The sequence below is a fragment of the Macrotis lagotis genome, chromosome 1, assembly GCF_037893015.1.
Source record: "Macrotis lagotis isolate mMagLag1 chromosome 1, bilby.v1.9.chrom.fasta, whole genome shotgun sequence".
Lineage (NCBI taxonomy): Eukaryota > Metazoa > Chordata > Mammalia > Peramelemorphia > Peramelidae > Macrotis > Macrotis lagotis.
Genome location: NC_133658.1, coordinates 355302117 through 355327675, shown reverse-complemented (window position 1 = coordinate 355327675; position 25559 = coordinate 355302117). Strand labels below are relative to the sequence as shown.

The following is a 25559-nucleotide window of genomic DNA, read 5'->3' as shown; positions in this document are numbered from 1 at the left end:
TAGAGATGCAAAAAACAAAAATACAAAAAATTAAACAATCTCTGTTCTCAAGGGACTAACACTTTATTCCTCAGGAGCAAGGTCCCCAGAACTTTGATCTCCAGAAATCTAGGAGGAGATTGAAACTTCTGTGTTCCAGAATTAGGTATACAAAATTTGCTCTCCAGAACAGTGATGTCAGACTCAAATAGAAACAGGGAGGCCACATGAGGTTGTATTACCGGTACAGAAAGATGCTTGCAGGCCACATGTTGGCTTAGAAAAACCGCATGTTAATAGGATCTATATTCTATTGTATTTTTATTTATTTTGTTAAATACTTCTCAATTACTTTTTAATTTGGTTCAGTCAACTCGGGACGGCAGTCTTGTGTTTTTTACACTTTCTGGCTTATAAACTCAAATATGTTTCTATATCCATATTCACACACATATATATAATATATATGTGGATGTGGATACATGTATGTACATGCAAATATTTACATGTACATGCAAAAATTACAAAAATAGCTCCCTTTGGATTCATGAATAGGGAATAATTTATGAATAAACAGAGATAACATTGTGAAATGTAAAAATGGATAATTTCAATCACTTGAAATTGAAAAGATTTTGTATAAATAAAACCAATGTAGCTGAGAAGGAAAAAAGAAAATCGGGGGGGGGACATTTTTATAGGCAATTTCTCAGATATGGATCTGAAACCTCAAATGCATAGAGAACTTGGTTAAATCTTTAAGAAGGCAAGTCATTCTTCAGCTGGATAAATGGACAAAGGATATGAACAGGGAATTTTTGGATAAAGAAATCAAAACTATCTATAGACATATGAAAAATTGCTCTAAATCATTGTTGATTAAAGAAGTACAAATTAAAACCTTCTTGAAATATCACTTGACACCTAGCAAATTGACTATAATTTTCACCAGGTTAAGACTGCATTTGGGAGTATTGTGGTCCACAGGCTAATGTGTTTGACATTTTTACTCTAGAAGCTACAGTTCAGGGAGCAGTGATTCTTGGGCAGCCTGAACCCAAGAAGGATGTTCTCATAGTTGAATCTCAGAGTTAAAAACCCAAATGTGAGAACTCATTAGCTAAGTAAATATGTTTAACATAATTATACATGTATGATCCATATCGGATTATTTACTCAAGGGGAGAAGAAGAAAAATGGATTACTTACTCAAGGGGAGAAGAAAAATGTGGAACTCAAAATCCTATAAAAATTATTGTTGAAAATTATTTTTACAAGTAATTAAAAAAATTAAAAATTAAAAGAAATCAATAAAATAAGTTATTCACATGAAGATCTCGTATGATTTGATAGAATGTAAGTATCTTTGAGGCAGAGATTATTTCATTTTATCTAAGCAGAGTGCCTGCTAGTATACGGGATCATTAATTTAGAGCTGGTGGGGCCTCATAAAGACATACCCCCTCTTTTTATTAATGAGGAAACTAAGGTCAAAGAAGTTAGATAATTTGTCTAAGATCACACTGATGTTACTAAGTGACAGAGGCTTACTGTTCAATTTATTTATCTATTTGCTTTGGAGGCAATTGGGATAAAGTGACTAGTCCAGGGATACATAGCTAGTAAGTGTCTGATGTCACATTTGAACTCAGGTCCTTCTGATTCCAGGGCTGGTGCTCTATTCACTGCAATACATAGCTGCCCTATTATTGATAGATTTATTGATTGAATCTATATAAAGCTGGTACAATTGTATTGTTGGGAATCACTGGGCAAAATGATGTTTAGAGATTTTCTATAGATCCATTCCTTCCAAAGTCCCACTAACTATGGAGGAGCTGGGTGTGGTATACTCAAGCAAGACTGTATTTTACCTTCCTGTAAAAGCCCGGCTCCCTGGCCACTGGCAGAGAGCCCAGGAACATGTAGGCTTCTTCTCCTTCTGCTGGGCAAGCTTCCCATGGTATTTTGGCAGATGGCTCTGAAACATGCCATGAAAGATTCTGAAAGAGAAACTTGGACCCTGAATATTCCAGTTCCTAAACTGACTTGGTCTTATCCTCTTCTCCCTTATCCCTCATCTAATCCTCCAGCCCCAGCCCCATCCCCAGTGGTTCAAAAAATGGTGTTCTAGGAAAGGTATACGTGGGAAATTACATAGAAGATTATTTTGCTGTTTTTGTGCCAGAACAGTGTGATACACTGGAAAGAATGCTGAGTTTGTGGTCAGAAGACTTGGGTTCAAATTTTATCTTTGTTATCCATGACCTTTATAAGTTTGGGAATCATTTGCTCTGTAGAGGTGAGGCACTATCAGAAGTAAGGGTAGTTCCTGCCTCAATCTCCTGATAGTCCTTTTCATATTTTGAAATGAGACTCCTGTATCCCTGAGACCTCTCTCTCCAGTTTTTTCACACCTTTTTCCTTTATGGTGTGATCCCCAGTCCCTTTCTCTCTCTCTTGATTGTACTCTTCAGCACAATCTGACTGCTCTCTGTCATTTCTAAAACGAGACCTTGGAAGGGAAAGTACTCTAGATGAGTTGACTAGGGCAGAGGAGGAAGGATCTGTTGTCTTCCTTGCTCCAGGAACGGATTGTTTGTTGATTGATTTTCCATCTTAATTGCATTATTTCTTGAGAACCAAAATGAACTTCTCTTTTGTTTGTTGTTCAGTTGTTTCAGTCCTGTCCAACTCTTTGTGACCTATTTAGAGTTTTCTTGGCCAAGACACTGGAGTAGTTTGCTATTTCCTTGTCCAATTCATTTTACAGATGAAGAAACTGAAGTAAATAGGGTTAAATGATTTGCTCAGGATCACACAGCTAGGTGTCTGAGGTTGGATTTGAACTCAGATCTTTCCTCTGTCTCCTGAAAGTGCTTTGTATTCTTCTATCTATAAGTTAGCAATGCCTAGAATTCCTTTCCCTTCCCATTTGCCTGCTGACTTCCATACTTAAAGGCCAACTCAAATTCTACCTTCTCTTCATTCCTTCCTTTCAGTCATTTAATGAAGTCCCTTAGCTCCTCATAAAGCTCTTTGTACTTCTATTATGTACTTATCAAGCAATAGTTCATTATAGTGATCTTTGTTGGTGTCTCATTCTCATACTAATCTCATAACCCCCCCCTCCATCTTTTTGCCCAAGCACGGTGCTTTAGAAATACAATAGGTATTTAATAAATGTTGACTGAATAAATGTTTGTAGAATAGTAATCAACTAGCCAACAAGCATTTATTAAACAATTATAGTTTGCTGGGCAGTGATTTTGCTGGGGATACAAAGGTAAAAACACAAATAGATCTTGTTTTCTCAGAGCTGCTATTTGAATAGAGGAGACATATACTTTGAGATATGGACAGAGATGAAGAAGATAACTTTAGAAGGGGAGGCTCAAGAGAGGAGACTGGAGGATTGCTTGGGCAGTGGCATTTGAGTTGAGTCTTGCAGGAGGTCAAGAGGTGAGAGTGAGAAAGATCATTCCAGGTATGGGGACATTTTGTTTAAAGGCAGAGAATCTAGAGAGAAGGTTGTTTTATGTAAAGGATGGCAAGGAGATCGACACAGATCATGGAGTCTATGGAGGAGAGTAAAAAGTAGGAAGGGCCCAGGTTGTAGAGAACCCCAAGTATAAAAACAGAAGGCTGTATTTGATCCTAGAAATAATAGGGAGCCTCTGAAGCTTACTGAGGAGAGACATGTCTTACTAAGACTTTCCTATAAGGAAAATCCCTTTGGCAGCTGTGTGTAGGATTAGATGGGGATGATAAGAGAAGTTGGAATAGGTAACCAATTAGGAGGCTATTGCTGTAGTCCAGGCTGGAGGTAAGGGGAGCCTACAAAGGGTTGTGGCTGTGTGAAGTCCACTGGGAATGGATGAGAGAAAAGGGATGAAGGAAGAAATGATGTTATTTGGATGTGTGAAGGGGGAAGCAGTGAGGCTAACATTGAGATTTCAAGACAGGGCGATTAGGATGTTAGTGATGCTCTCAATAGTAATAAAGCAGTTGGACAAAAGGTAAGATGTAGGAGGATAAGTTCTGTATCCTCATCCAACAGACATATCGCAGAACCCAGACTCAGGAGAGACATTAGTCCTGGATATATGGATCTTGGAATTATCTGCATAGAGATAGTTAATGCTGTATAATGGGGTTGCCCACTGGTTTGGTATTTTTTTTTTAATTTTGGTCCTTTTATCTCTTGGCTTTTAATAATCTTCTCTTGTTCTATACTGAAGGAAACTTACTATTTGTAAGAAAGAAATTAGATTAAATTTTTAAAAAGAAAACTTTCTTGGGACCATATTTCTTCACCTATATTACTACTTTTGGAATATTTCAATGGAATCATATAGAACTGTATAGAGTCCTGGAATCAGAAAGACTCATATTCCTGAGTTCAAATCTGATTTCAGATACTTAATAGCTGTGTGACCCTGGATAAGTCACTATTTACCTCAGTTTCCTTATCTGTAAAATACCTGAAGAAGGAAATGGCAAACCACCAAGAAAACCTGAAAGATTGGACACAACTGAAAAAATACCAAACAATCACAATATAGTGACTTACCTAATATTCTTCATGCTCTTTTGAAAAGATTCTTGAACCCTCTGGAGTTATATGTTCCCCAGGTGGGGAGCTTCTATGGTGGAAAATAATTTTTTTTTCTTTTTTTGGTTTCCAATTTATTCTGTTGACTCATAGTTTCCAGTCCACTAAAACCTCAGCCTCAGGGTATTTTTTCCCCCACCACTTTGATCTGGTCACAGCTCTTCCTACCCATCCCCCTTCCTGATTCCTGTATTTTTGCATTATTTTTAATCCAAATGTAAGACTTCACATTCAACTCCTTTAAATCTCATCTTAGATTTTAGTCATCTGTTAAGTGAAAGGACAGGGCAATCTTGTCAGGTTAGCTGAGAAAGACTGGTTAATAATGGTTAAATAAGTTATGTTAGAGAGAAAGTTGTGAAGCATGGGGAAATCTCCATGGAGATAAGAAGGTGACTGCAGTTTTGAGTATCTAGGGTGAAGCCTGAAGTCTACAGGAAAGGAGACCAGGCTAGAGAGATATTGTCATAAAGAGAAACATTGTCATATAGAGAGCCTTGAGCTGAGCTCCAAGAGATTTGAGTTCTTGACTCAGTTCTACCAATACCATTGGGTGATCTTAGACAAGTAATTTAACTCTTTGGGCCTCAGTTTCCTCTTCTGTAAAATATAAAGACTTAGCCTAGATAAGAGTTCTTCACCAAAGTAGATTTCAGGGGGAGATCTTGAACTTAGAAGAGGAAAAAAAATGACATCTTTATTTTCACAAATACCTAATTGAAATTTAACATTCCTTTCAGTTAGATTTTTAAAAAAGGTAACAAGTAGCTTTATTTAACTTCTAATTTCTGGGAGGTTCAAGAAGGATTATTATTATTCTGGTCAGCAACATTAAAAAGTAAGACTACACACACAGATAATTTTTTGCCATATTCTTTCTTTAGAATTACTACATTCCTTTCTATTATATATACTGGGTATTAATAAAAAATCAATGACTATACAATACCCTCTATATCAGTTATGATTTTAAAAAGAGTTCTTCTGAGGACGCCAGAGATTTCACTGGACAGTCAAAAGGGTCCATGCCTCCAAAAAGAAAAAAGTTAAGAACCATTAGCCCAAATGTTTTTTAAGGCCCCTGGCCTCCCTATGAACTGGCGACCATTTTCTATCAAATCAAGAATATTTGGGAGGCAATTTGTAGCACTTAAACTGGTGGATCTATCAGTTATGCTGATTTCTCCCTCTCTTAGTCTTTTTTAAAAATAAATTATTTGTTATATAGGATGGTAGCGGGTGTGTGTGGAGGGAATGTGTGGAAGGGGAAGTACTGGGGGAAATGACGGTGATATGAAAAGCCAGAAGACATCAATAACAATTTATTTTTAAGAAAGAAAGGTTGACCAAAAGGAGAAGAGGCAACCTTGAAGTACAATCCACCAGAACTTGTACCTGGACAGGATTAAAGACCCAGATACTTGATGTTTCAGCCCAATCTTCACTACTGTCTACATGACCTTTCCAGAAAATTGGGGTACAGAAAAACTGAATGACTGGACTAAGAAATCAGTAAGATTCAAAACTTACAGAACTTTAGGATTGGAAAGGACCTTAGAGACCAGTTCCTTCCACATGGAATTAAATAGTTAAAAGGGACATAGTTAAAAAGATATTAGTACCCAGCCTGGGATATATAGTAGGTGTTTAATAGATGCTTGTTTCTCTCTCTCTCTCTCTCTCTCTCTCTCTCTCTCTCTCTCTCTCTCTCTCTCTCTCTCTCCTCCTTCTTCTTCATCCCCATCCTCCACCCTGTCCTCAATTTCAACCTCAACCCTTTGCCTTTAACAGTATGGATAAATGGACTGTCCTTAGAACTCATTTAATTGCAGTTTGCTTTCCACTCTCTACAGTGATACCTTGTTTACAGGGTTTTATGTTTTATTGTGTGATATATAGATGGTTTCAAGAACAGCTGAGTTCTTACCTATCAGATGGGCTAAAAACCACAAAAAAAGGAAAATGATCAGTGTTGGAAGGGAATTTGGGAAATGCAGTGTTTCTTTTTTGCAAGGCAGTGGGGTTAAGTGGCTTGCCCAAGGCCACACAGCTAGGCAATTATTAAGTGTCTGAGGCCAGATTTGAACTCAGGTCCTCCTGACTCCAGGGCCGGTGCTCTATCCACTGTACTACCCAGCTGCCACAAATGCATTGTTGGTGGAGCTGTGGACTCATCCAACCTTTCTGGAGAGCAATTTGGAACTTCACCCAAAGGGCAACAAAAATGTGCATACCCTTTGATCCAGCCATACCACTACTGGGTCTATACCCTGAAGAGATGATGAAAAAGTGTAAAAACATCACTTGTACAAAAATATTCATAGCAGCCCTGTTTGTGGTGGCAAAGAATTGGAAATTGAGGAGATGCTGATCCATTAGGGAATGGCTGAACAAGTTATGGTATATGAATGTGATAGGAGTACTATTCTATAAGAAATCATGAGCAGGTGGTTTTCAGAAAAGCTATAAAGACTTACATGAATTGTACACATTAATAGCAATTGTGTGATCAACTATGAAGGACTTAGGAGCTCTCAGCAGTTTATTGATTAAAGACAATTCTAAAAGACTTGTGATGGAAAATGCCATCTACATCCAGAGGAAGAACTAAGGAATCTGAATACAGAGCAAAGCATACTATGTTTCCTTTTTTAAAACTGGTTTTATGGTTTTTTCTTTTTCTCATGTCTTTTCCTCTTTAGTGATGATTTTTCTTTCACAGCATGACTAATATGAACATGATAGTACCTATATAAGCTATATCAGATTATTCGCTGTTATAGGGAGGGGAGAAGGAAAGAAGGGAGGAAGAAAAATGTGGAACTCAAAATCTTACAAAAAAAATGAATGTTGAAACTATTTTTGCATGTAATTTAAAAAATAAACTAACATTAAAACAGTAAAGTAAATTAAAAAAACACTTGCATTCAGGCTCATAGAGGATAAAACAACCTTGCTATCTTAGGTTGTTGTTTTTCAGTTGTTTTAGTCATGTCCGATTCTTCATGACTCCATTTGGGGATTTCCTGGCAAAAATACTATAATGGTTTGCCATTTCCTTCTCCAGCTCATTTTACAAATGAGGAAACTGAGGCAAATGGGGTGAGGTGACTTGTTTAGGGTCACACAGGTAATGTCTGAGGCCAGATTCAAACTCATGATTCCAGTCCCAGTGCTCTCTTCACTGTACCATTTAGTTTCCACTATCTTAGAAAGGAGAAGTAATTCATTCTTTTTTGGGGGGGGGTGTTTGCAAGGGAATGAAGTTAAGTATCTTGCCCAAGGTCACAGAGCTAGGTAATTATTAAGTGTCTGAGGTGGGATTTGAACTCAGGTCCTCTTGACTCAAGGGCCAGTGCTCCATCCACTGGGCCACCTGACTTAAAGTAATTCATTCTTTCTGGAGGATGCACAAGATATGAACTGCCAGGCTGAGTTACCTCTAAGTCCTGCCAGAGACAAGGACAGCATCAAATCCCCTCTTCAAAGTGAAGACCCTTAGGAGGATTAGGAATATTGTATGTGCTCCTCTCTTTTTCTGGATATCTCAGAAGGAACCTAGAAGGGCATTTGTTCAACTCTCATTTTAGAGAGAAAAAGTGACTACAGTTATCCCTTCCATATTGACTTTCCCCTTCATGGTTTCAACACATCATAGGTCAGCATAAGAAATTAAACGGGAAATTTTTCAGAGTTTTGCAGGGCCAGTAGACAACACAGAGTCTGTGACCAAATTATTTAAATCAAATTTTACAATAAGGTACTGGAAATACTCTATAAAGGAAAAAGGAAAAAAAAAACAGATTTCTGTGATAGGAAGGGAGAGTCTAAAATTTTACATGGCTTTTTCAGATTGAGGCATACTATGCTCCTAAAGGCCACAATGTGGAAGGAATTTGAATGCGGGCCTTCTGACAGCACACACCTGCTTCTCCCCTTAGGATGTTTTCCAGAGAAACAAGCTGGGCTTCTCAATGTCAAACTCAAGGAATCCAAAATGGAATTCAACTTCTCTTGAAACTCTTCTTCCTTCTCTTATTTCGCTAAGGCACCACCATTTTCGTGGTCTCCCATGACTCAAACTCTGGGCTTATCTTTGATTTCTTCCTCGTGTTTCATCCCTGATTATTCTATTTATTCCCACAGCTGTTACTTGATTCCATCCCCTTTCACTCTTTGATAGGGACTTGTCCGATTATTCCTTTTCAATCCTATCATTTTTTCTATGCCTTTTTTTCCCTGCTGCTTATAGACATATTGTTGAGTGTCATTTAGTGACACTATTTGGGACTTTCTTGGCAAAGATATTGGAGTGTTTTGCCATTTTCTCCTCTAGTTCATTTTACAGATGAGTAAAGAGGAGAACAGGGTCAAGTGATTTGCTCAGGATCATATAGCTTGTAATTTTTTTTTTTTGCAAGGCTAACGGGATTAAGTGGCTTGCCCAAGGCCACACAGCTAGGTAATTATTAAGTGTCTGAGACCGGATTTGAACCCAGGTACTCCTGACTCCAAGGCCGGTGCTTTATCCACTACACCACCTAGCCACCCCAGCTTGTAAATTTTTGAGACCAGATTAGAATCCCATCCTTAAGAAACTTTCACTTAAACCTGTTATCCCCTCAAACTGTTGTCTAGTATCCTCCCTCCCTTTTATTTTCAAACTCTTAGGAAAAAAAAAAACAAGAAACTAATTATTGCCTCAGTTTTCTTACCTCCCCCATCCATATTTCAACTCCTTACAACTAAAACTCAAATAATCTCTTCATTATAAAATTCTGTGGCCTTTTCATATGATCATATAATTTATAGCTGGAAAGTTCCCTAGAAGTCATTTAGTCTACTTCTCTCATTTTACAGATAAAGAAACCAAGGCTTAAAGAGGTTGTGATTTACTCATGGTTTCATAGTTTTTATGGATGAGGAACAGAGGCCTCTAAGGATAATGACTTCTCCCAAATCACAAGGGTAGTTTCTTCAGGCCTCCTCATCCTTCTAAACCTCTTTGAGCCATTTAGTAGTAACAAGAGCTTTATATCTGTTAATGCATTGCTCCTCATAAGATTCCTAAGAAGTGGGTACTATCATTGTGCCCTTTTTACAGATGAGGAAGCTGAGGATGGATAAGGCAGGGACCTGACCATGGTGTCTGAAGGCAGAATTAGATCCCATGCCTTCCTGACTACAAATTCAGTATTGTAACCATTCTGCTTTACTGTCTCTCAAGTATTTGAGGCTACTGAATACCCCTCCCCACTCTTTAGACACCCTTTCTGAATTTTCCTGACATTGCTTTCTCCTACTTCTTCTAGTCTCTTAAAATCTTCCCAGTCATTTTTGCCAGATTATCATTCATTTCCAAGATGTGTCTCCCAAAGGAATCTTCCTGGGTCATTGACTTTCTCTTCTTTTTCTAAGTAGATGCTTCCCAAATCTCTTCAATTCTCATCTCTCTCCAGAACTCAGGGCCACATCACTAACTCTGGGTGGATATCTGCGTGTGAGTATCACACAGGCGTCGCAAGCTCAATAGGTTTAAAACCAGACTCATTATCTTCCCTTCTCAATCCAAAATGCCATTCTTTAAGTACAGTCTGACCAGGTCATTCCTTTGCTCCAGAAGATTCTCCTCAATGGCTCCCCATTGCCTCTAGGGTAAAATACAAATGCTACTCCACATCAAAAGCTCTTCACAATCTGTTGGCAACCTAGCTTTCTAGGATGATTTTATGTTACTTCCCAGCTTTCCACCATTCTATGTTCTTGCCACACTGGAACTTGACTCTACTGGATTTTTACTTAGCTCACTGTACCTAACCCTGCATCTTCTGTCTTTAGGGCTCTGCACAAGTTGCTTCCCAGCTCTAGACCACTCATCCTCCTCATGTGGCTCCAGAAATCCAATATCTCTTTAAGGCTCAGTTCAAGGACTACCTCCTTTCCTAACCAAACCACGACTATTTATGCTCTTATTTTAACTTGTGTATGTGTTGTTACAAATAGGACAGTGATTGGTTGGTTTTAGTTTTTGAAACCTACCACCTGTATCAAACTTAGTTACCAAATTCTGTTTACTCTATCTTTTCAGTTCATACCTTTCAATCCCACTTATGCCCTGGAATGATTCAACAGACCCTAGACTAATCTTTCTCCTCTTTTCTCTCTTTATCCCATGTCTGCTAATATCACTAGAATAATCTTTCTTATGCATAGATCTCCTCACGCAGCTCAAAAATCTTCAATGCCTCCCTATCTTCTATAGTCTTACAATTAATTTTATCAGCAAGTTCCACATTTTTGAGACTGGCATTCAGTCTCCCTCCCCCAAATCTAGCTTTATCCTTGCTTTCTAGTCATGTAATTCTTTGTTCCAGCTAAAATGGACAACTAATTCCAAACCAGGTCATCTAAGCCTTTGCTCATTCTGTGTCATGCATCCTTATAGATCTAACTCTTCAACTAAATTTCAACCCATCCTTTGAAGTCTAATTTAAACACCATCTTTCTCAGGAAACATTCTCTGATCCTCTATTGAGGACTTCCCCATAGAAGTGTCACATGTCTGAGGCCAAATTTGTTTTTTTTTTGGAGTTTTGAGGTCAAATTTGAACTCAGGTCCTCCTGACTCCAGGACTGGTGCACTATCTACCTACTGTTCTAGCTCTATGACTTTGGGTAAGTCATTTAACCCTAACTGTCTTGCATCCAGGGCCATGCTCAGTCGTCCCAATCCATATCTGGCCAATGAACCCAGATGAATCCAGAGGAGGAGGAGGTTGGTGATTCAGCATGGACCCCCTTAATCAAACCCAATTCACACACATGTCATGGCAACACTTCCTTGATATCATGGTCTTCTTTGAGAACAAAGGACAAACATCATCATCTTCATAGGTCATAGATCTTATTGTATGTTATTCTGCAAATCTTAAACTTGTATAATTTTGAATATTATTGTTGTTTAATTTAGCTTCCATTAGACTAGTTCCACAAGGGCAGGAACCAAGACTTACTAAAACTTTGTAAGTCCTCCAGTATGCAAACAGCATGCTATACATAACAGACACCCAACAAATGTTTGTTGTGTCAATGAGCCTCAAAGGACTTACTAAACCAGACCATATCCTTGAGAAAATGTTTCTCAAGGTCATATTTTTGTATTCAGGATCTTCCATCACATCTCTGGTGACCCTGAAGGCAGTAGCTCTGGGGCTAGTCCATCTGTTGAAGCCTGGGCAGTATGACTTCTACTGCTCTGGTTTTCCTATATTACCACATCCTAAGCCATCCAGAGAAAACTAAATACTCACCTAAATTAAATACGACCATGCTAGGGAATCAATACTTTTCTATCCCAATTAATTTTGATTTGATAATCCAAAGCAAATGCACTTACCAGGAATTCATTGTCAGAGAGTGTCGAGAAGATTAACAATGTGCTATAGGGTGGCGACGAACCTGTTCCTCCTTCAAGGCTGGGAGGACCTCCAGGGTCCCTACATTGGGTTGTCAGATTTTGCTAATCCACCAGGGCACATCTAGGGGTGGCCCCACATTGGGTTAGCTTGTGGCAGCCCGTATCTCGACCTGTGTCTGTCCAGATGGTTTCTTATGGATCTGAGTCCGGGAAAACCTTTTAAGGCTTGGTCGTTCTGTGCTGGGAGCCCCAGAACCTGTGTAAGCCCCTAAAGCTCTCTTTTCAAGATGTGGAGCAGGAGATGGAGGGCTCCTTTGAGTCTTTAGTTGACATTGCAGACTTGGTGGTTCTCAGAACCACTGGTTTCCTCTGACGACAGCACACAGCCTAAGAAGCACCAACAAGTTCCTGTTCTAGAGGAGAAAGCATCACCCTTGTCAAGAGTTCCAAAATAACATATCTCACTATGTGGACTGGTCTCATTTAGGGAGTACAGAGCTAAGCTAGAAAGCAATATTGCCTAATGGACAAAAGCACACCTGGAAGAATTAGGACACTAACTTTTAATTTTGGTAAAAAGAAAAAAAATCCATTTAGGTCTTAATAAAAATAATTTTTTTTTGTTCCTGTCTACACACAATATACTGGATACTAGGTAGTATCATGCAGAGGGATGTACTTGAGAGTCAGGAAAACCTGGCTCAAATCCTGCCTCAAACCTATGACTAGTTGTGGGATCCTGGGCAAGTCATTTGAACTCCAGCAAAGAGTTGCTATAAGGAGCAAATGAGATAAGAGGATACAAAACTATATATAAATCTTAAAGCACCATATTAGTGCCATTTATCATTATCTTTGGGGCAGCTAGGTAGTGCAAAGACTCCAGATTGGGCCTGGAGTCAGGAAGAGCTGAGTTCAAATTCAACCTCAGATAATTACTAGCTGTGTGACCCTGTGCAAATTCACTTTGCCTCAGTTTCCTCAACTGTAAAGAGTTGGAGAAAAAATTTCAAACTACTCTACTATCTTTGCTAAGAAAACCTCAAATGGAGCCACAAAGTCAGACAAGATTAAAATCACAACAATAATATAGTATGAGCATTAAAATGCTTCAAGGACTTGATGCTTCTCGGGGATATATGTTCCATAAAAATGTGACAGAGTAGATTTGTTTAGCTTTGCTCCAGAGAAAACTAGGACCAATGGGTAGAAACTGAAGAAAGGCAGATTCTAGTTATCAGGAACAACTTTCTATCAGTGAGCCAACAAAAATGGACTAGCCCTAATGCAATATAGCCAAGTGGAGGCTGGATGACCATTCATCAGACTGGCAAAAGGGAGTTCATCCACTCAACCGAGGAAGCTGGGCAAAATGACTCTGAAGGTCAACTCTGACAAATTTTCTGCAGCAATTTCTTGGTTAGAAATCTCTCTCTCTCTCTCTTTTTTTTTAAGTTTTTGCAAGGCAAACAGGGCTAAGTGGCTTGCCCAAGGCCACACAGCTAGGTAATTATTAAGTGTCTGAGACTGGATTTGAACTCAGGTACTCCTCACTCCAGGGCCAGTGCTTTATCCACTATGCCACCTAGCTGCCCGGTTAGATTTTTTTTTTTAAGGTTTTTGCAAGGCAATGGGGTTAAGTGGCTTGCCCAAGGCCACACAGCTAGGTAATTATTAAGTGTCTGAGACCGGATTTGAACTCAGGTACTCCTCACTCCAGGGCCGGTGCTTTATCCACTACGCCACCTAGCCGCCCCTAGATCTCTCTTAACCTAAAATATCTGTTTAAGAATGATTGACTCCATCAGTGGAGGATTGAATTCATCACTGGTTCCTACCAATTCCTCTTGCCTGTTGTGTCTTTCAACCTCTCTTTTGTAGATAAAACTAAGATTTAAAAAGCTATTTATCATACCCATATCATATCCATGGAGATTTATTCTCAACCATCAAGTAGAAAAAGTTTTTAATTTTCTAATCTTCAAATACAGATACAGCAAGTGTTCCTACCTGCTCAGCCTTCCCTAAGGTAGCAAGATGGTGTTGGGAGTTAAGTGCTAGTTCAAATCCGGCCTCATACCACTGTCATCACCACCACACAAAGCAAGCTACTCACTGTGGCTTCTAAATGCTTGTCTTGGTGAGGGGAAATAATGGCAAGCATATACAGCTTTATTTCATAATCTGTAAAAAGTTGTACCCTAGCAGAGCAGCTGTTTTTGTTTCTGTAGTTTAATGCAGCACACCCTCAAGAATCCTTTACTTCCCTCCCACCCTCTGCTCACACACTCAGCATTAGTACTTACAGTGAACAAGTAATTTAATCTATGTGCCTCAGTTTCCCCAACCATAAAAAATGGGGATACTAGCTCCTACTTTACAAGCTTATTGTGAACGTCAAATGAGTTTGTTTGTAAAAACATCCAGAGCCTAACTCTTGATCCTTGGCTTATGAGTTCCCTTCTGTAGCTTCACACCCCTATGTAGTGAGAGGGTCTCTGCCAGATAGGTTCAGGGCCTTGGTCAGGGAGGAACATCAGAGGTTGCTATACTAAGGCCTGTTCTGGTGACAGTTACCAATTTACTTCTACCTAAGCAGCCTGACTGGCTAACTCTCCTCACGTCTCCCCACAAGCTCTCCTCCCTGTCCGATCTCACTGACCACAATATTCAGAACTCGCCCACGCCTGTTCCCCTGAACATATTGAGCTTCCTGCCTACTCACGACCAGAAGCTAGGCCTGGGGGATCCACCTGAGGGTAAGCAGGAGAAAGGGGCTGATTGGGCCACAGGCCAGGTCAGAGTGAGATCTGAAGATAAGGAGGCGAGTCTGCAGCAAAGTGGAGGCCTTGAGGCATGTAATGGAAGGATGTCACCTTTGGCCCTGTGCTAACTCCGGAGCTAAGCCCAGGCCCACAGTGACCTCTCAGCTTCCTGCAGCTTGAATGGTCTGTGCCACACTGTGATGTAGTATTTGAAGGCGATATGGTGCCTTAGGGACTTGGCAAGGGCTCTCCACACATTTCATGTCCTCCACTCTCATACAGAACACTTGTTCCTATGGATCCTCTGGGGTAGATTTGTGACTCTGGGGTCCTGGTAGGGTGGGGAATTTGTTATTGTAGGTTTTAGGAGTTGTTGAGTTTTAGGGAAAAATGATGCTAACATATAAAGCTCTCTGGAGAGTCAATTCATCTTTCCTTTCTCCTCCTGTCATCACCATCATACAGAGCAAGCTACTCACTGTGGTTCCCAAAGTTTATTGTTTTGGTAGAGCAGCTAGGTGGTGCAGTGGATAGAGCACGGGTCTTGGAGTCAGGAAGATGGGAGTTCTAATCCATCCTCAGACACTTACCACTTACTGTGTAACCTTCGGGGAGTCACTTAACCCTGACTGCCTTGCATCCAGGGCCCATCTGTGGTCATCCTGATTCATATCTGGCCACTGGACCCAGATGCTCTGGAGGAGAAAGTGAGGCTGGTGACTTAGCAAAGCCCTCCTCTCACATCCAATTCACGTGCTTGTCATGGTGATGTTGTGGCCTTCTTCGAAAATGAAGGACAAAACATTGTCTTAGTGAGGGAAATAATGGCAATGCAATCAGTAACAATGAGACATATACAGCTTTATTTAATAATCTGTAAAAAGTTGTACTCTAGCAGAGCGGTTTCTTTTCTATTTCTGCAGTTTAATACAATGCATCCTTGAGAGTCCTCACACTCCTCTCCCACCCTCCACTCACACACACTCAGTCCCCCGCCAACCAGGCAGAGTCTGTTGCTGAGGACAGGCCGGGCCCTGTGGGAGATTGAGTGGAGCCTTCCCTTCACAAAAAGGGAGCTCACAAGGCAAAGGCTCTTCCAGACAATTGGGTTTAATGTCATTTTTAAAGGAGTTTGCATAAGGTCTGCCTGAACACAGTGATATCAGTGTACCGTAGTAATGCCTACAAGACTCCCTTTTGGAGGGGCTGGGCTGCATTCTGGAGACAAGCCCCTCAGCATCCACAGGAGGGCTTCTTAGGAGCTGTCTGAGCAGCAGTCCCTGGGCCAGGTGAGTCCCCAAGCCTCTGCATTCTGCTTTCAGTATTTCAGCAGAGAGAGTGTGGGAATTAAATCATATGTGCAGTTTTTAAAAAATGACTCCACACTGCCACACAACTGCCATGGCCCAGGGGCTCTTGGTGAAGAACACTTGCTCCCTTTTTATTTGGCTGTAGAATAAATAGTGTATATGGATTCACTTGAATAGAAGCACCAGGCCGGCCTCCCTTTCCTCTATGTGCAAGAGGGTGTATCCTTTATCCTGAAGGAGGAGAGGTCCAAATACTAATTTTGACCTTTTGCATTTCTCAGCACTACTATGAATTCAAGGAAGGCTGCAAACCAACTGAAGTGTACTGAGAGCTACATAGCACAAGAAAACTCATTGGCCTGGCCAAACAAAGTTGGTTCTGTGTTTTCTTCCCTGAAAACACCATTGGAAACAGAAAGAAAAATACAAGTCCCTTTTTTTCCCTTTGCAGAAGCTTAACAAGAAAGCAATTCTAAATTCACAGAACTATGCACAGACATGTGTGCGCATATGCGCGCGCGCGCGCACACACACACACACACACACACACACACACACAGAACCGGGATCAGAGAATCTTATCTGATAAATAGAGAAAGCACAGGGAAGGCTGTGGACGTATCTGCTAAGACTGGAATGTATGGTGACCATGGGGGTCGCTGGGAATGTACAAAAGAAGGGCTAAGGACGAGGTTACAGAGCCCATGCATGAGTGAGGACAGTAAAAGCCAGTGTGTTGGGTGAAACGCTCTATTGTGGGGCTGGTCGGGAGGGGGAGGACCTGGACCTGGGCCCAGGAGGCCATGGCTGCTTAGCAGGACACCTCCATGGTCTGTGGCCTGTCCAGGATGTCGGCTGGCTCCAGGGCTCCTGGGGTTCCCTCTGACTGTGTGCTGGTGAGAGAGCGGCTGTAGACACTCTCTCCAGAGCCTATGCTGGACGTGGAGTGGGTGCGAGATCGGAGGAGCCGCGTCATACTGGCTGCTGGGACTGCAAGAGACAGATAGTTGAAGGGTGAGTGGCAGCACCACAGCCTACTTCCTGGGGTTGGTGTCACCGTGAGCTGGCCCCAGAGAGTCCTCGGAGAGCCACACAGCCCAGGATTCTTCTTATCATAGTCTAGTTTTTCAGATGTACCCAAACCATTCAAATAATGAGCAGTAGGAAGGTGGTTTGGGGACTACTTCTAGGGAACTCAAACCTGTGGGTACATGCAACAACTAAATCAAAGAAAAAGAAACACACACAAGATTTAAGTCATAGTTTCACAACTATGACACAAGCCCGATACAACGTGGGTCTTGATGGGTGTGACAACCCCCACAGGGGCAGGGTATCCAGTTGGGAGGACTGGGAGAGTAGGGAGAGGGCCACAGAGGTTAGAGCTCTGATTCCAGCCCCTGGTCCACAGTCAGGCCTGGCCCTCAGGTGACTCCTGGGTCTTCCTTAGACTTTGGGGGCCTATCATTTTCCAGGCAGGAGATTTCCAGAAGAGGAGTCTTGGTCCCATGAAAATCCATGTGAGTATGGCTTCAAGGAGGGGGGGAGCCATGGGATGGTCAGAGGAAGAGGATCTCCAGTATTCTAAAAGCTACAAGGTGGTGATTGGCACTGCTGGGGCTGCCCCGTTCCCCTCCCGCAAGTGACTGCTGCGAGTATACCACCAGCACAAGCCACGTTCTATCGGACTCCCATTGCTGACACATGCTGTGGGCAGCCAAGGCAGCCAGGAGAGGGCGAAGGCTGGCATGGAGGAAGGTACCTGACTCGGTGCTCAGGTGGCTGAGCTGCACATACGGGACTGGAAGCAGGAGGGGATATAGGAAAAGGCGTGTTAGTTACCTTCAAAAGTCAAGGGGCCTTCTAGGCTGCTTACTAAAAAGCAGAATGACAGTTTAGTTCTTAGTTACTGTTATTTTCTTTTTTTCTTTTTCTTTTTTTTTAGGTTTTTGCAAGGCAAATGGGGTTAAGTGGCTTGCCCAAGGCCACAAAGCTAGGTAATTATTAAGTGTCTGAGACCGGATTTGAACCCAGGTATTCCTGACTCCAAGGCCAGTGCTCTATCCACTGCGCCACCTAGCTGCCCCTATTGTTATTTTCAAATGGCCTCTCAGATCTCTCTTCTCTTCTCTTATCCAAATGGAAAGATTATTATTTTTCTTTTGCCTATAAAAGTTACAGATTTATATCAAATATAAAATGGAGAAGGTGTTGAAAAGGAGACTTGATGGTTTAATGTCCCCTAAGAAGTGGGGCAAAGAAAACCTAGATCTTATTGCAAACCCCCATGGGAATGGATCTAGGTTTGGCTACAAAATGACTCCAGACCAGATGGGGTTTAGTCAAGCTTTCTGCTGTGGCCAAGCATTAGACCAGGGCTCTGGGAGCTGCTGGTTTCAAATGCTTTGGGGCCTTCTTGGTCAAAACTCTGAAGAAGAACCAGGTTTGGTCAGTCTGTGCTGAAAATGCCCACTCCTATCTTCTAAGATCACATCACCACATGGGGGTGCTTCCCAGAGGCAGAGAGAGCACATTCGCTGAGAAGGCCCTTGCTTGAAGCAGGATCCAAGTTAGGCTAACATAGAAAAGTTTCTATAATGTGGAAAATAGATGTAACAAATAATGGGACCAGAGTGGTTAGTTGGAAAGTGTACTGGAGCAACCAACAGGAGACAGATTTGGCTCTCAGTCACAACTTGACCATTATGTGACCTGGAACAACTGACACTTAACCTCCTTGGGACTCAGTTTCCTCATGTGAAAAATAAAAAGGCTGGACCAAAGGAATGCTAAAATGCCTTACCAAGAATCAAGTTATAGCTCTGAAAAGATGTGTCGAGTTCAAACTGTATTCTTTTCCTGAAATAATGACACCTGGGAGCCTACTGAGCTAGGCCAGGGCCTCTCTCTATAATGGAGCTTGTACATTGCCAGGGTTTACATATATTGGTGTCACCTCCTCCATGAAGCCTTTCCCTGATCCCTCCAGCCTTTGTGATCTCTCTCTCCTCAAATCACCTCATATTTTGTTATCTGTGTACACATTATACTCCCCAGAAGAATGGAAGCTCCCTCAAGACCAGGGCTCTTTCATTTTTGTGATTGCACCCTCCCGGTCCAGCACTATACCTTGTACATCAATCAATGTTTGCTGTGATGAATTTAGGACTCTGGCTTCTAATCGCCTTGGCACAGGCAGAAAATGCCCCATGTGTGGGGGTTGTGGCTGGACCTCACCCTGGACCAAGCTAAGCATGGTGATACAATTCTTACTTCTCTAGATGGAAAGTTATATATTACTTACTATAGCCCATTCCTTGCACAAAGTATTTGAAGGCTTCGGTCAGCTTCCCAGGCTGGGGAAACAAAGGGAGAAGACATTAGTTCTGGCAGCTCCCTGGGTGGTGGGAAGCAAAATCAAATCCTCTTTTGTATTCTTACCTGAACCACTTGAGGTAACCCTCCACAATCTGCCATCTAGACAAAGAGAAATATGTAAGTTAACTCTGCTTCTATTTTTTGTTCTTCTTTTTTTTTTTTTTAGGTTTTTGCAAGGCAAATGGGGTCAAGTGGCTTGCCCAAGGCCACACAGCTATGTAATTATTAAGTGTCTGAGACCAGATTTGAACCCAGGTACTCCTGCCTCCAAGGCTGGTGCTCTATCCACTATGTCACCTAGCCGCCCCTATTTCTTGTTCTTAAAACAGTCAATGCCTGCATTATCCCCATAACCAACAAGGAATGGGAATTCACCTTTAGGGTTCTATCGGGCTGAAACAAAAGATGCATTTTCCCTGCCTAGCCACAGTTCCAGAACCAGTCTCTGAGAAGAGCTCCGAGTCAGTCCCAAAGCCTTCAGAGCCACTTTGCAGGCTTTCAGAGGCTGCAAGAATAACTTAATGTCTGATGAAGAAACTTACTTTTAAAAATCAAAGTGGCTTAAGACAAGTCACTTAAGTCATTCATCCAACAGGAGTAAGGGCCTGATATGTGGAAGGTGCCATGACAGATAATAGGAAAAAAAAACACATTGTGCTGCTGGCACAATGGGAGAGTGCCAGGCCTAGTGTCAGAAAGACCAGAATTCAAATCTGACCTCAGATACTTATTTTCTGGGTGATTCTGGGCTTGCCTTAGTTTATTTACCTTTAAAATAGGAATAATAACAGCACCTATGCCCCACTTAGTATATTGCTGGAGATCCAGTAGGGGCTTTTATGCTGAATATTTATTATTATTCCTGTCCCATTCTCAGTGTCCTGAGAGGCAGTGTAATAAAATGGAAAGTGTGAGGCAGCTAGGTGGTGCAGTGGATAGAGCACTGGCCCTGGAGTCAGGAGTACTTGAGTTCAAATTCAGCCTCAGACACTTAATAATTACCTACCTGTGTGGCCATGGGCAAGCCACTTAACCCCATTTCCCTTGCAAAATCCTAAAAAAACCCCCAAAAAACCAAACCTCAAAACAACCCCCCCCCCAAAAAAAAACAAAGGAAAGTGGTTTTTTTTTTGGGAGGGGTAGGGTGGGGAGTTAATCCAATGACTGCTCATCATGAACAAGTCACCTTACCCCTCTGGACTTCTGTTTTGTCATTTGAAAATGGGAGTGAAAATATTTCTGCCTCAAAGGGTCACTGTAGAGGCAAGTCTTTTGGAAAGTCTAAAATGCTACAGAAATGCCCATTCTAGAATCATGTGATTGCATTCTGGAACAGTACTTGCAGGATGACTTCCTTGAGAATCTCTGGACTATTTGCTGTCTTTGTGGTCAATCATTTCATGTATGTCTACATACAACTTTAAAAGACTTCTGTGATTACACTTGTTTTTAAAGAAAGGGAAGGGAGGGTGGAGTTTCCAAAGAGGGTAATAAAGGTGGCAACTTATACTAGGTCGTGATTTACCTTAAATCTGACATTAACCCAGAAGGGATTTTCTAGAAGACACAAAAGGTTGGCAAATTGCCAAAGTGTCTTGGGTTTTTTAAGGGTACTTGGAGGGGGCAAGCAGAGAAACTGCTACTGTTACCTTTAGTAGAGTTGTGTTCATAGGGTCCAGGCGAGCATTGCATTCAACCTAAAAGAAGGAAAGATTAGCAGATAAATGAATAAACAGAAGATCAATTTGAAGATGATACTAAAAGAATAAAGAACCCATACTAGAATTTGCAAAATCTGACCCCTCTCAGAGACTGGTGATGAAGAAGACAGAAACTCGAAATAAGTGTCATACTGGTCTGAATAACAACTGTATGCACTGATTCTTTTACTCCCTTAAGGAAAATATGTTGAAGTCAAAAAGCATAGTATATTATACCGCATTTATTCTATGTGATCAGGTAATTCTTTTTTTTTTTTTTAAGGTTTTTGCAAGGCAAATGGGGTTAAGTGGCTTGCCCAAGGCCACACGGCTAGGTAATTATTAAGTGTCTGAGACCGGATTTGAACCCAGGTACTCCTGACTACAAGGCCAGTGCTTTATCCACTACGCCACCTAGCTGCCCCTACAGGTAATTCTTAAAAAGGGAGTTTTAGTTTAAAGTTTTAAGGCTTGCCTGCTTTCTTCAACAGAATGTACCGAACTTAACCGAACCTCTTAAAACCGAAGCTCATCCTTATGAACAATGGTTAATTATAATGTGTGATACTGGGACTAATGAGGTTGTTTGATCCTCTAATGAATAGCAAGAACCCAAGTATGCCTGAACATGCATACATGTGTAAACACTCCCTCCACTCCACTCCAATGCCTTATGGTGAGATGGGAAAATGCTCTGTACTAAGTTCTCATTGTCCTGTCTCACCTGTTGACTTGCTTCTCATCTGTTTTGAAAACCCTGCCCTCTATATCCATGACGTGATTTTTAAGTAGGAAAAAAGGCAAGATCACAGGGAAATCATAGCCAAGCATTTGTGCAATAATTAAATTAAATCGAATACGCTCTGTGTGTGTGTGTGTGTGTGTGTGTGTGTGTGTGTGTGTGTGTGAAGATGGAGGTGGAAATCAAGCAGCTTGATGGCAGTTACTTTGGCTAGGTGGAGCTGCTAGAATGCTGACTTGAGCTCTGTGGTGCATCCCTAAGCTGAAGAGGTGACCTCTGCTTGCAGGCTGGCATCCTGTCCTCCAGGGTGAGAAGGGATAGGGCACAGGTTAGCTATCTTCTAGAGGGAGGGGTGGGGATGAAAGATCGCACTCTACACATACCACAGCTTCCACTGCAGGTGAGCTGTCTCCTACCACCAGTAATGTAGGACACCTAAGTAGAGACCAGACAAGGAGCAACACTTAGAAACAAGAGAAGACACTTGAAGATAACTCAAAGAAAGTGGGAGAGAGAGGGTGGAGAGGAAAGGGAGAAAGGTGGGAAGAAAAACGAGGGGGAAGACAGAGGGAAAGAAGATCAAAGGGCAGAAGAGGGGGAGAGAGGGGAGAAAGAAATAGAGAGAGGAAGAAAGAGTGGTGGAGAGAAGGGAGACAGTCAGTGAACACTTGTCTGTAAGTGAGCAATGATATGGAGAATGTGGGGGCACTTACTTCAGAGTTTTTGTTCTGTTGTCATTGATGCCCAGTATGGGCCTCTCAATCTCCAGATCTCTACGACTGAGTAAATTTAAAAAAAAAAAGCAATGCTTATTAGGCAGAATTGTAACAGTGGAAATTTCAGAGAGTCTGAGACCAATTAGTTTAACTGGGACCAGAACAGAATGCCCCTCTACAAAATTATCCAAAAGTTCTATATAGCCGCTACTTGAATATCTCCAGCTGGAGTGAATCTACTGCCTCCCCAAATAATCCATTCTATTTCAAAATTGCTCTAATTAGGAAGTTTGCCTTACATTGGAGCCTAAATTGCCTTCCATCCTCCTGAGGCCTCACTGTCCAGACTGGTGAATACTTCTACTTCTTGGGCACCAATTATATCAGTTTAGCTCCACTCCAAAGACATGCTTCACTCCTCAACCCCCCTTTCCAGTTCTAGAACCATAATCAAAATCAATACTCCCATATCTGCATAAAAAAGGGGTGTCAATCTATTCCCCTAAGGCTTTTCTTTCTATTTTAGCAACCTTCCAAAGCAAACTACCTTAGTCTGGTAACCATTCCCTACCCTTTGTGTTGTACTTCAGTCATTTTTCAGATCAGTTTGGGCCCTGGGCTCTATACTAGCTGCCACCTAGCTGCCCCAAGAACCACCTTCTTGATCAGATGGTGTATTCCTAGACAGGAGGAGCTATCCATGCTTTTGTAATTTATATTTCCCAGAGCACAGGGATAAGCTAGTTCTAAGATAATTATTTCATCCATTTGACCCTCTTGGGCCAAACAGATCGAATTTAATTATCATTCCATATAAAAACTCTTCAAATACTTGCAGTCAATCAAGTCTTCCTTAGTGTTCTCTTATTCAGAATAATAAGCCTTGGTTTTGTCAATATATACATATGTGTATGTATATATATATATATATATATATCAGGAACTGCTCTCTCCAAAGTTGTTTTTCCTTATGATAAATACAATGTATTGTCTATAAATCAGTTGCCTGATTCTGCTCACTTAATCTGTATCTGTTCAGACTACCCAGGATTCTCTGAAATTATCTCTTCAGTCATTTCTTATGGAGTTGTAATATTCCATTGTCTTTGTATATCACTTTCTTCTAGTCCCTTAGATCTAGTTTATTTCTCTCCCCCTTTCTTTATTATCTTATTATCAGGAACTTTGCTTTATTTATGGCTATTAAACTGCCCTGCAGAGCCTCAGTAAGGATCTTATAGTGTGAGGTGGAACCTCAGAATTGTTTAAATTTGCATTTAAAAATTTGAATTTGAGCATTTTTTTTCATATGATTATAGCATTTGGTCCCCCTCTCCTTTTTAGAGGCAGAAAAAGAAAAAATTCAGAATTCTTCTCTGGTAAAGGGAGGCATAAAAAATTTTATGTGCTGGGGTGACATGCCCCTAAACCCTACAATACATAAGGGCTAACTGGATTTGTGGTTATGCCACAGTTTACTAAAGCAGGTGAAATCTACACAAGAGCAAATCAATCAAAGACAATAGAAGCAGAAATATTTACTTTTTTCCCTACTCCTTTCTTTGTGTTTCCTGTCATTTTAGACAGAATCTATCAAAAGATAAGTTTCATACCCATTATATGAACCCAGAAAAAGCTGCAGATTTTCTTGGTTAATATCTTGAGCAATGTGGAGTCGATATGTTTGGATCAGGTCTAGATTGGCTTGCAATTCTTCCTAAAAGAGAAGATGATGAAGGGAAAGGTAGACTCCAAGCTAGAAAAACGTACAATTCACACGAGCACAAATAGTTTTCATCCTCAATGATTTACTTAAGCTTTCCACATCCCTTTCTTTCTCAGGGGTGAGAGATGAACAGAGCACTCTTTGACAGACTTCTTTGAGTAGATGAACCACTGAATTCATCTTTGGGTCTAGTTCTTTTTTTTTTTTTTAGGTTTTTGCAAGGCAAATGGGGTTAAGTGGCTTGCCCAAGGCCACACAGCTAGGTAACTATAAGTGTCTGAGGCTGGATTTGGACCCAGGTACTCCTGACTCCAGGGCTGGTGCTCTACCTACTGCACCACCTAGCCTGCCCTGGGTCTAGTTCTTTTAGGGGAGAAATAATTCAGGACCTTTCTCACTCAAACCTGCAGGAAAGGAGCCTATTCTAAAATTATGTAGAAAAAATGTCATATTGGGTTTAATCAGAAAAGCAATGATATCACCTTTGTGTTCATGGGAAAATCATGAGTGTACTCCTCAGAGCCAAGTTTCCTCCTTTTTAAAAATGAGGTTACTATTTGTATTACCCCTCTTACAAGGTGTTTGAGGGCAATGTTTTGCAAAATTTAAAGCAATTTATAAATCATCATCACCCAATGGTCAAGAGAGACTATGCTATTACATCAGATCAGGGGTATGTCCCAATCTTAAGATTTTTGATTTTCTTTTAATACCCTAAAGGTTTTTGCTCTATCACCACCAAACTCTTATCTTTGCTTACCATACATGCATGGCAATCATTTTATTTCAATCATTTGAAAGCATTTTATGGGAGTGTTGGTTTTTTAAGTCAGATCGAAGTAATTTGAAGAAAAGAAGCTACCCACTTAAAAATTAGTGAACCTAATTCAAGTGGTCACAGCTGAGTCTATTCCTCTCTCTGCTGTTTTTCCTGCCCCACTGGTTCTTCCTTCTTTAGCCATTACAGAGTGCCCAACTCTTGACTTGTCTGCCCATTTCCACTACTTTCCTGTGACTCACTTTTCCCCACAAATTACATATACCTTTTATTCAAATCCCAACCTATAAATGTGTACTTTCCATAAAATCTTTCTAGATCTTATTATAGCTATAAAAGAAACCTGGCAAAGAACTTGAACTTGGCAAATGGCATCATCCTTTTCCTTCTGTCTAAAGGCCACCTGGGTATCTGTAAGGCCCAACGGGACTTT

At 41.1% G+C, this 25559-nt stretch overlaps 2 protein-coding genes across 8 annotated transcripts in view; both read right to left on the bottom strand.

Annotated features, from left to right (window-relative positions):
- SLA2 (Src like adaptor 2) overlaps positions 1-15532 on the bottom strand; it is a 49861-nt gene extending 34329 nt beyond the window's left edge. Inside the window, exons 1-2 of one of the 2 annotated variants that reach the window (XM_074212017.1) lie at positions 11991-15532; positions 1854-1982 (exon numbers count right to left, since the gene is read on the bottom strand). In XM_074212017.1, coding sequence (XP_074068118.1) covers positions 1854-1974 — 121 coding nt within the window. In that variant the 5' untranslated portion in view covers positions 1975-1982; positions 11991-15532. The remainder of the gene's footprint in view (positions 1-1853; positions 1983-11990) is intronic. The other variant, XM_074212018.1, reaches the window with a different exon arrangement.
- An 84-nt stretch (positions 15533-15616) lies between these two features.
- NDRG3 (NDRG family member 3) overlaps positions 15617-25559 on the bottom strand; it is a 66655-nt gene continuing 56712 nt past the window's right edge. For all 6 annotated transcript variants that reach the window (XM_074212013.1, XM_074212011.1, XM_074212014.1 and 3 more), the window contains 7 exons: positions 24236-24339; positions 22620-22685; positions 22290-22341; positions 21114-21161; positions 19528-19563; positions 19391-19442; positions 15617-17076 (listed from right to left, as the gene is read on the bottom strand). In XM_074212013.1, the coding sequence (XP_074068114.1) occupies positions 16898-17076; positions 19391-19442; positions 19528-19563; positions 21114-21161; positions 22290-22341; positions 22620-22685; positions 24236-24339 (537 nt within the window). In that variant the 3' untranslated portion in view covers positions 15617-16897. The remainder of the gene's footprint in view (positions 17077-19390; positions 19443-19527; positions 19564-21113; positions 21162-22289; positions 22342-22619; positions 22686-24235; positions 24340-25559) is intronic.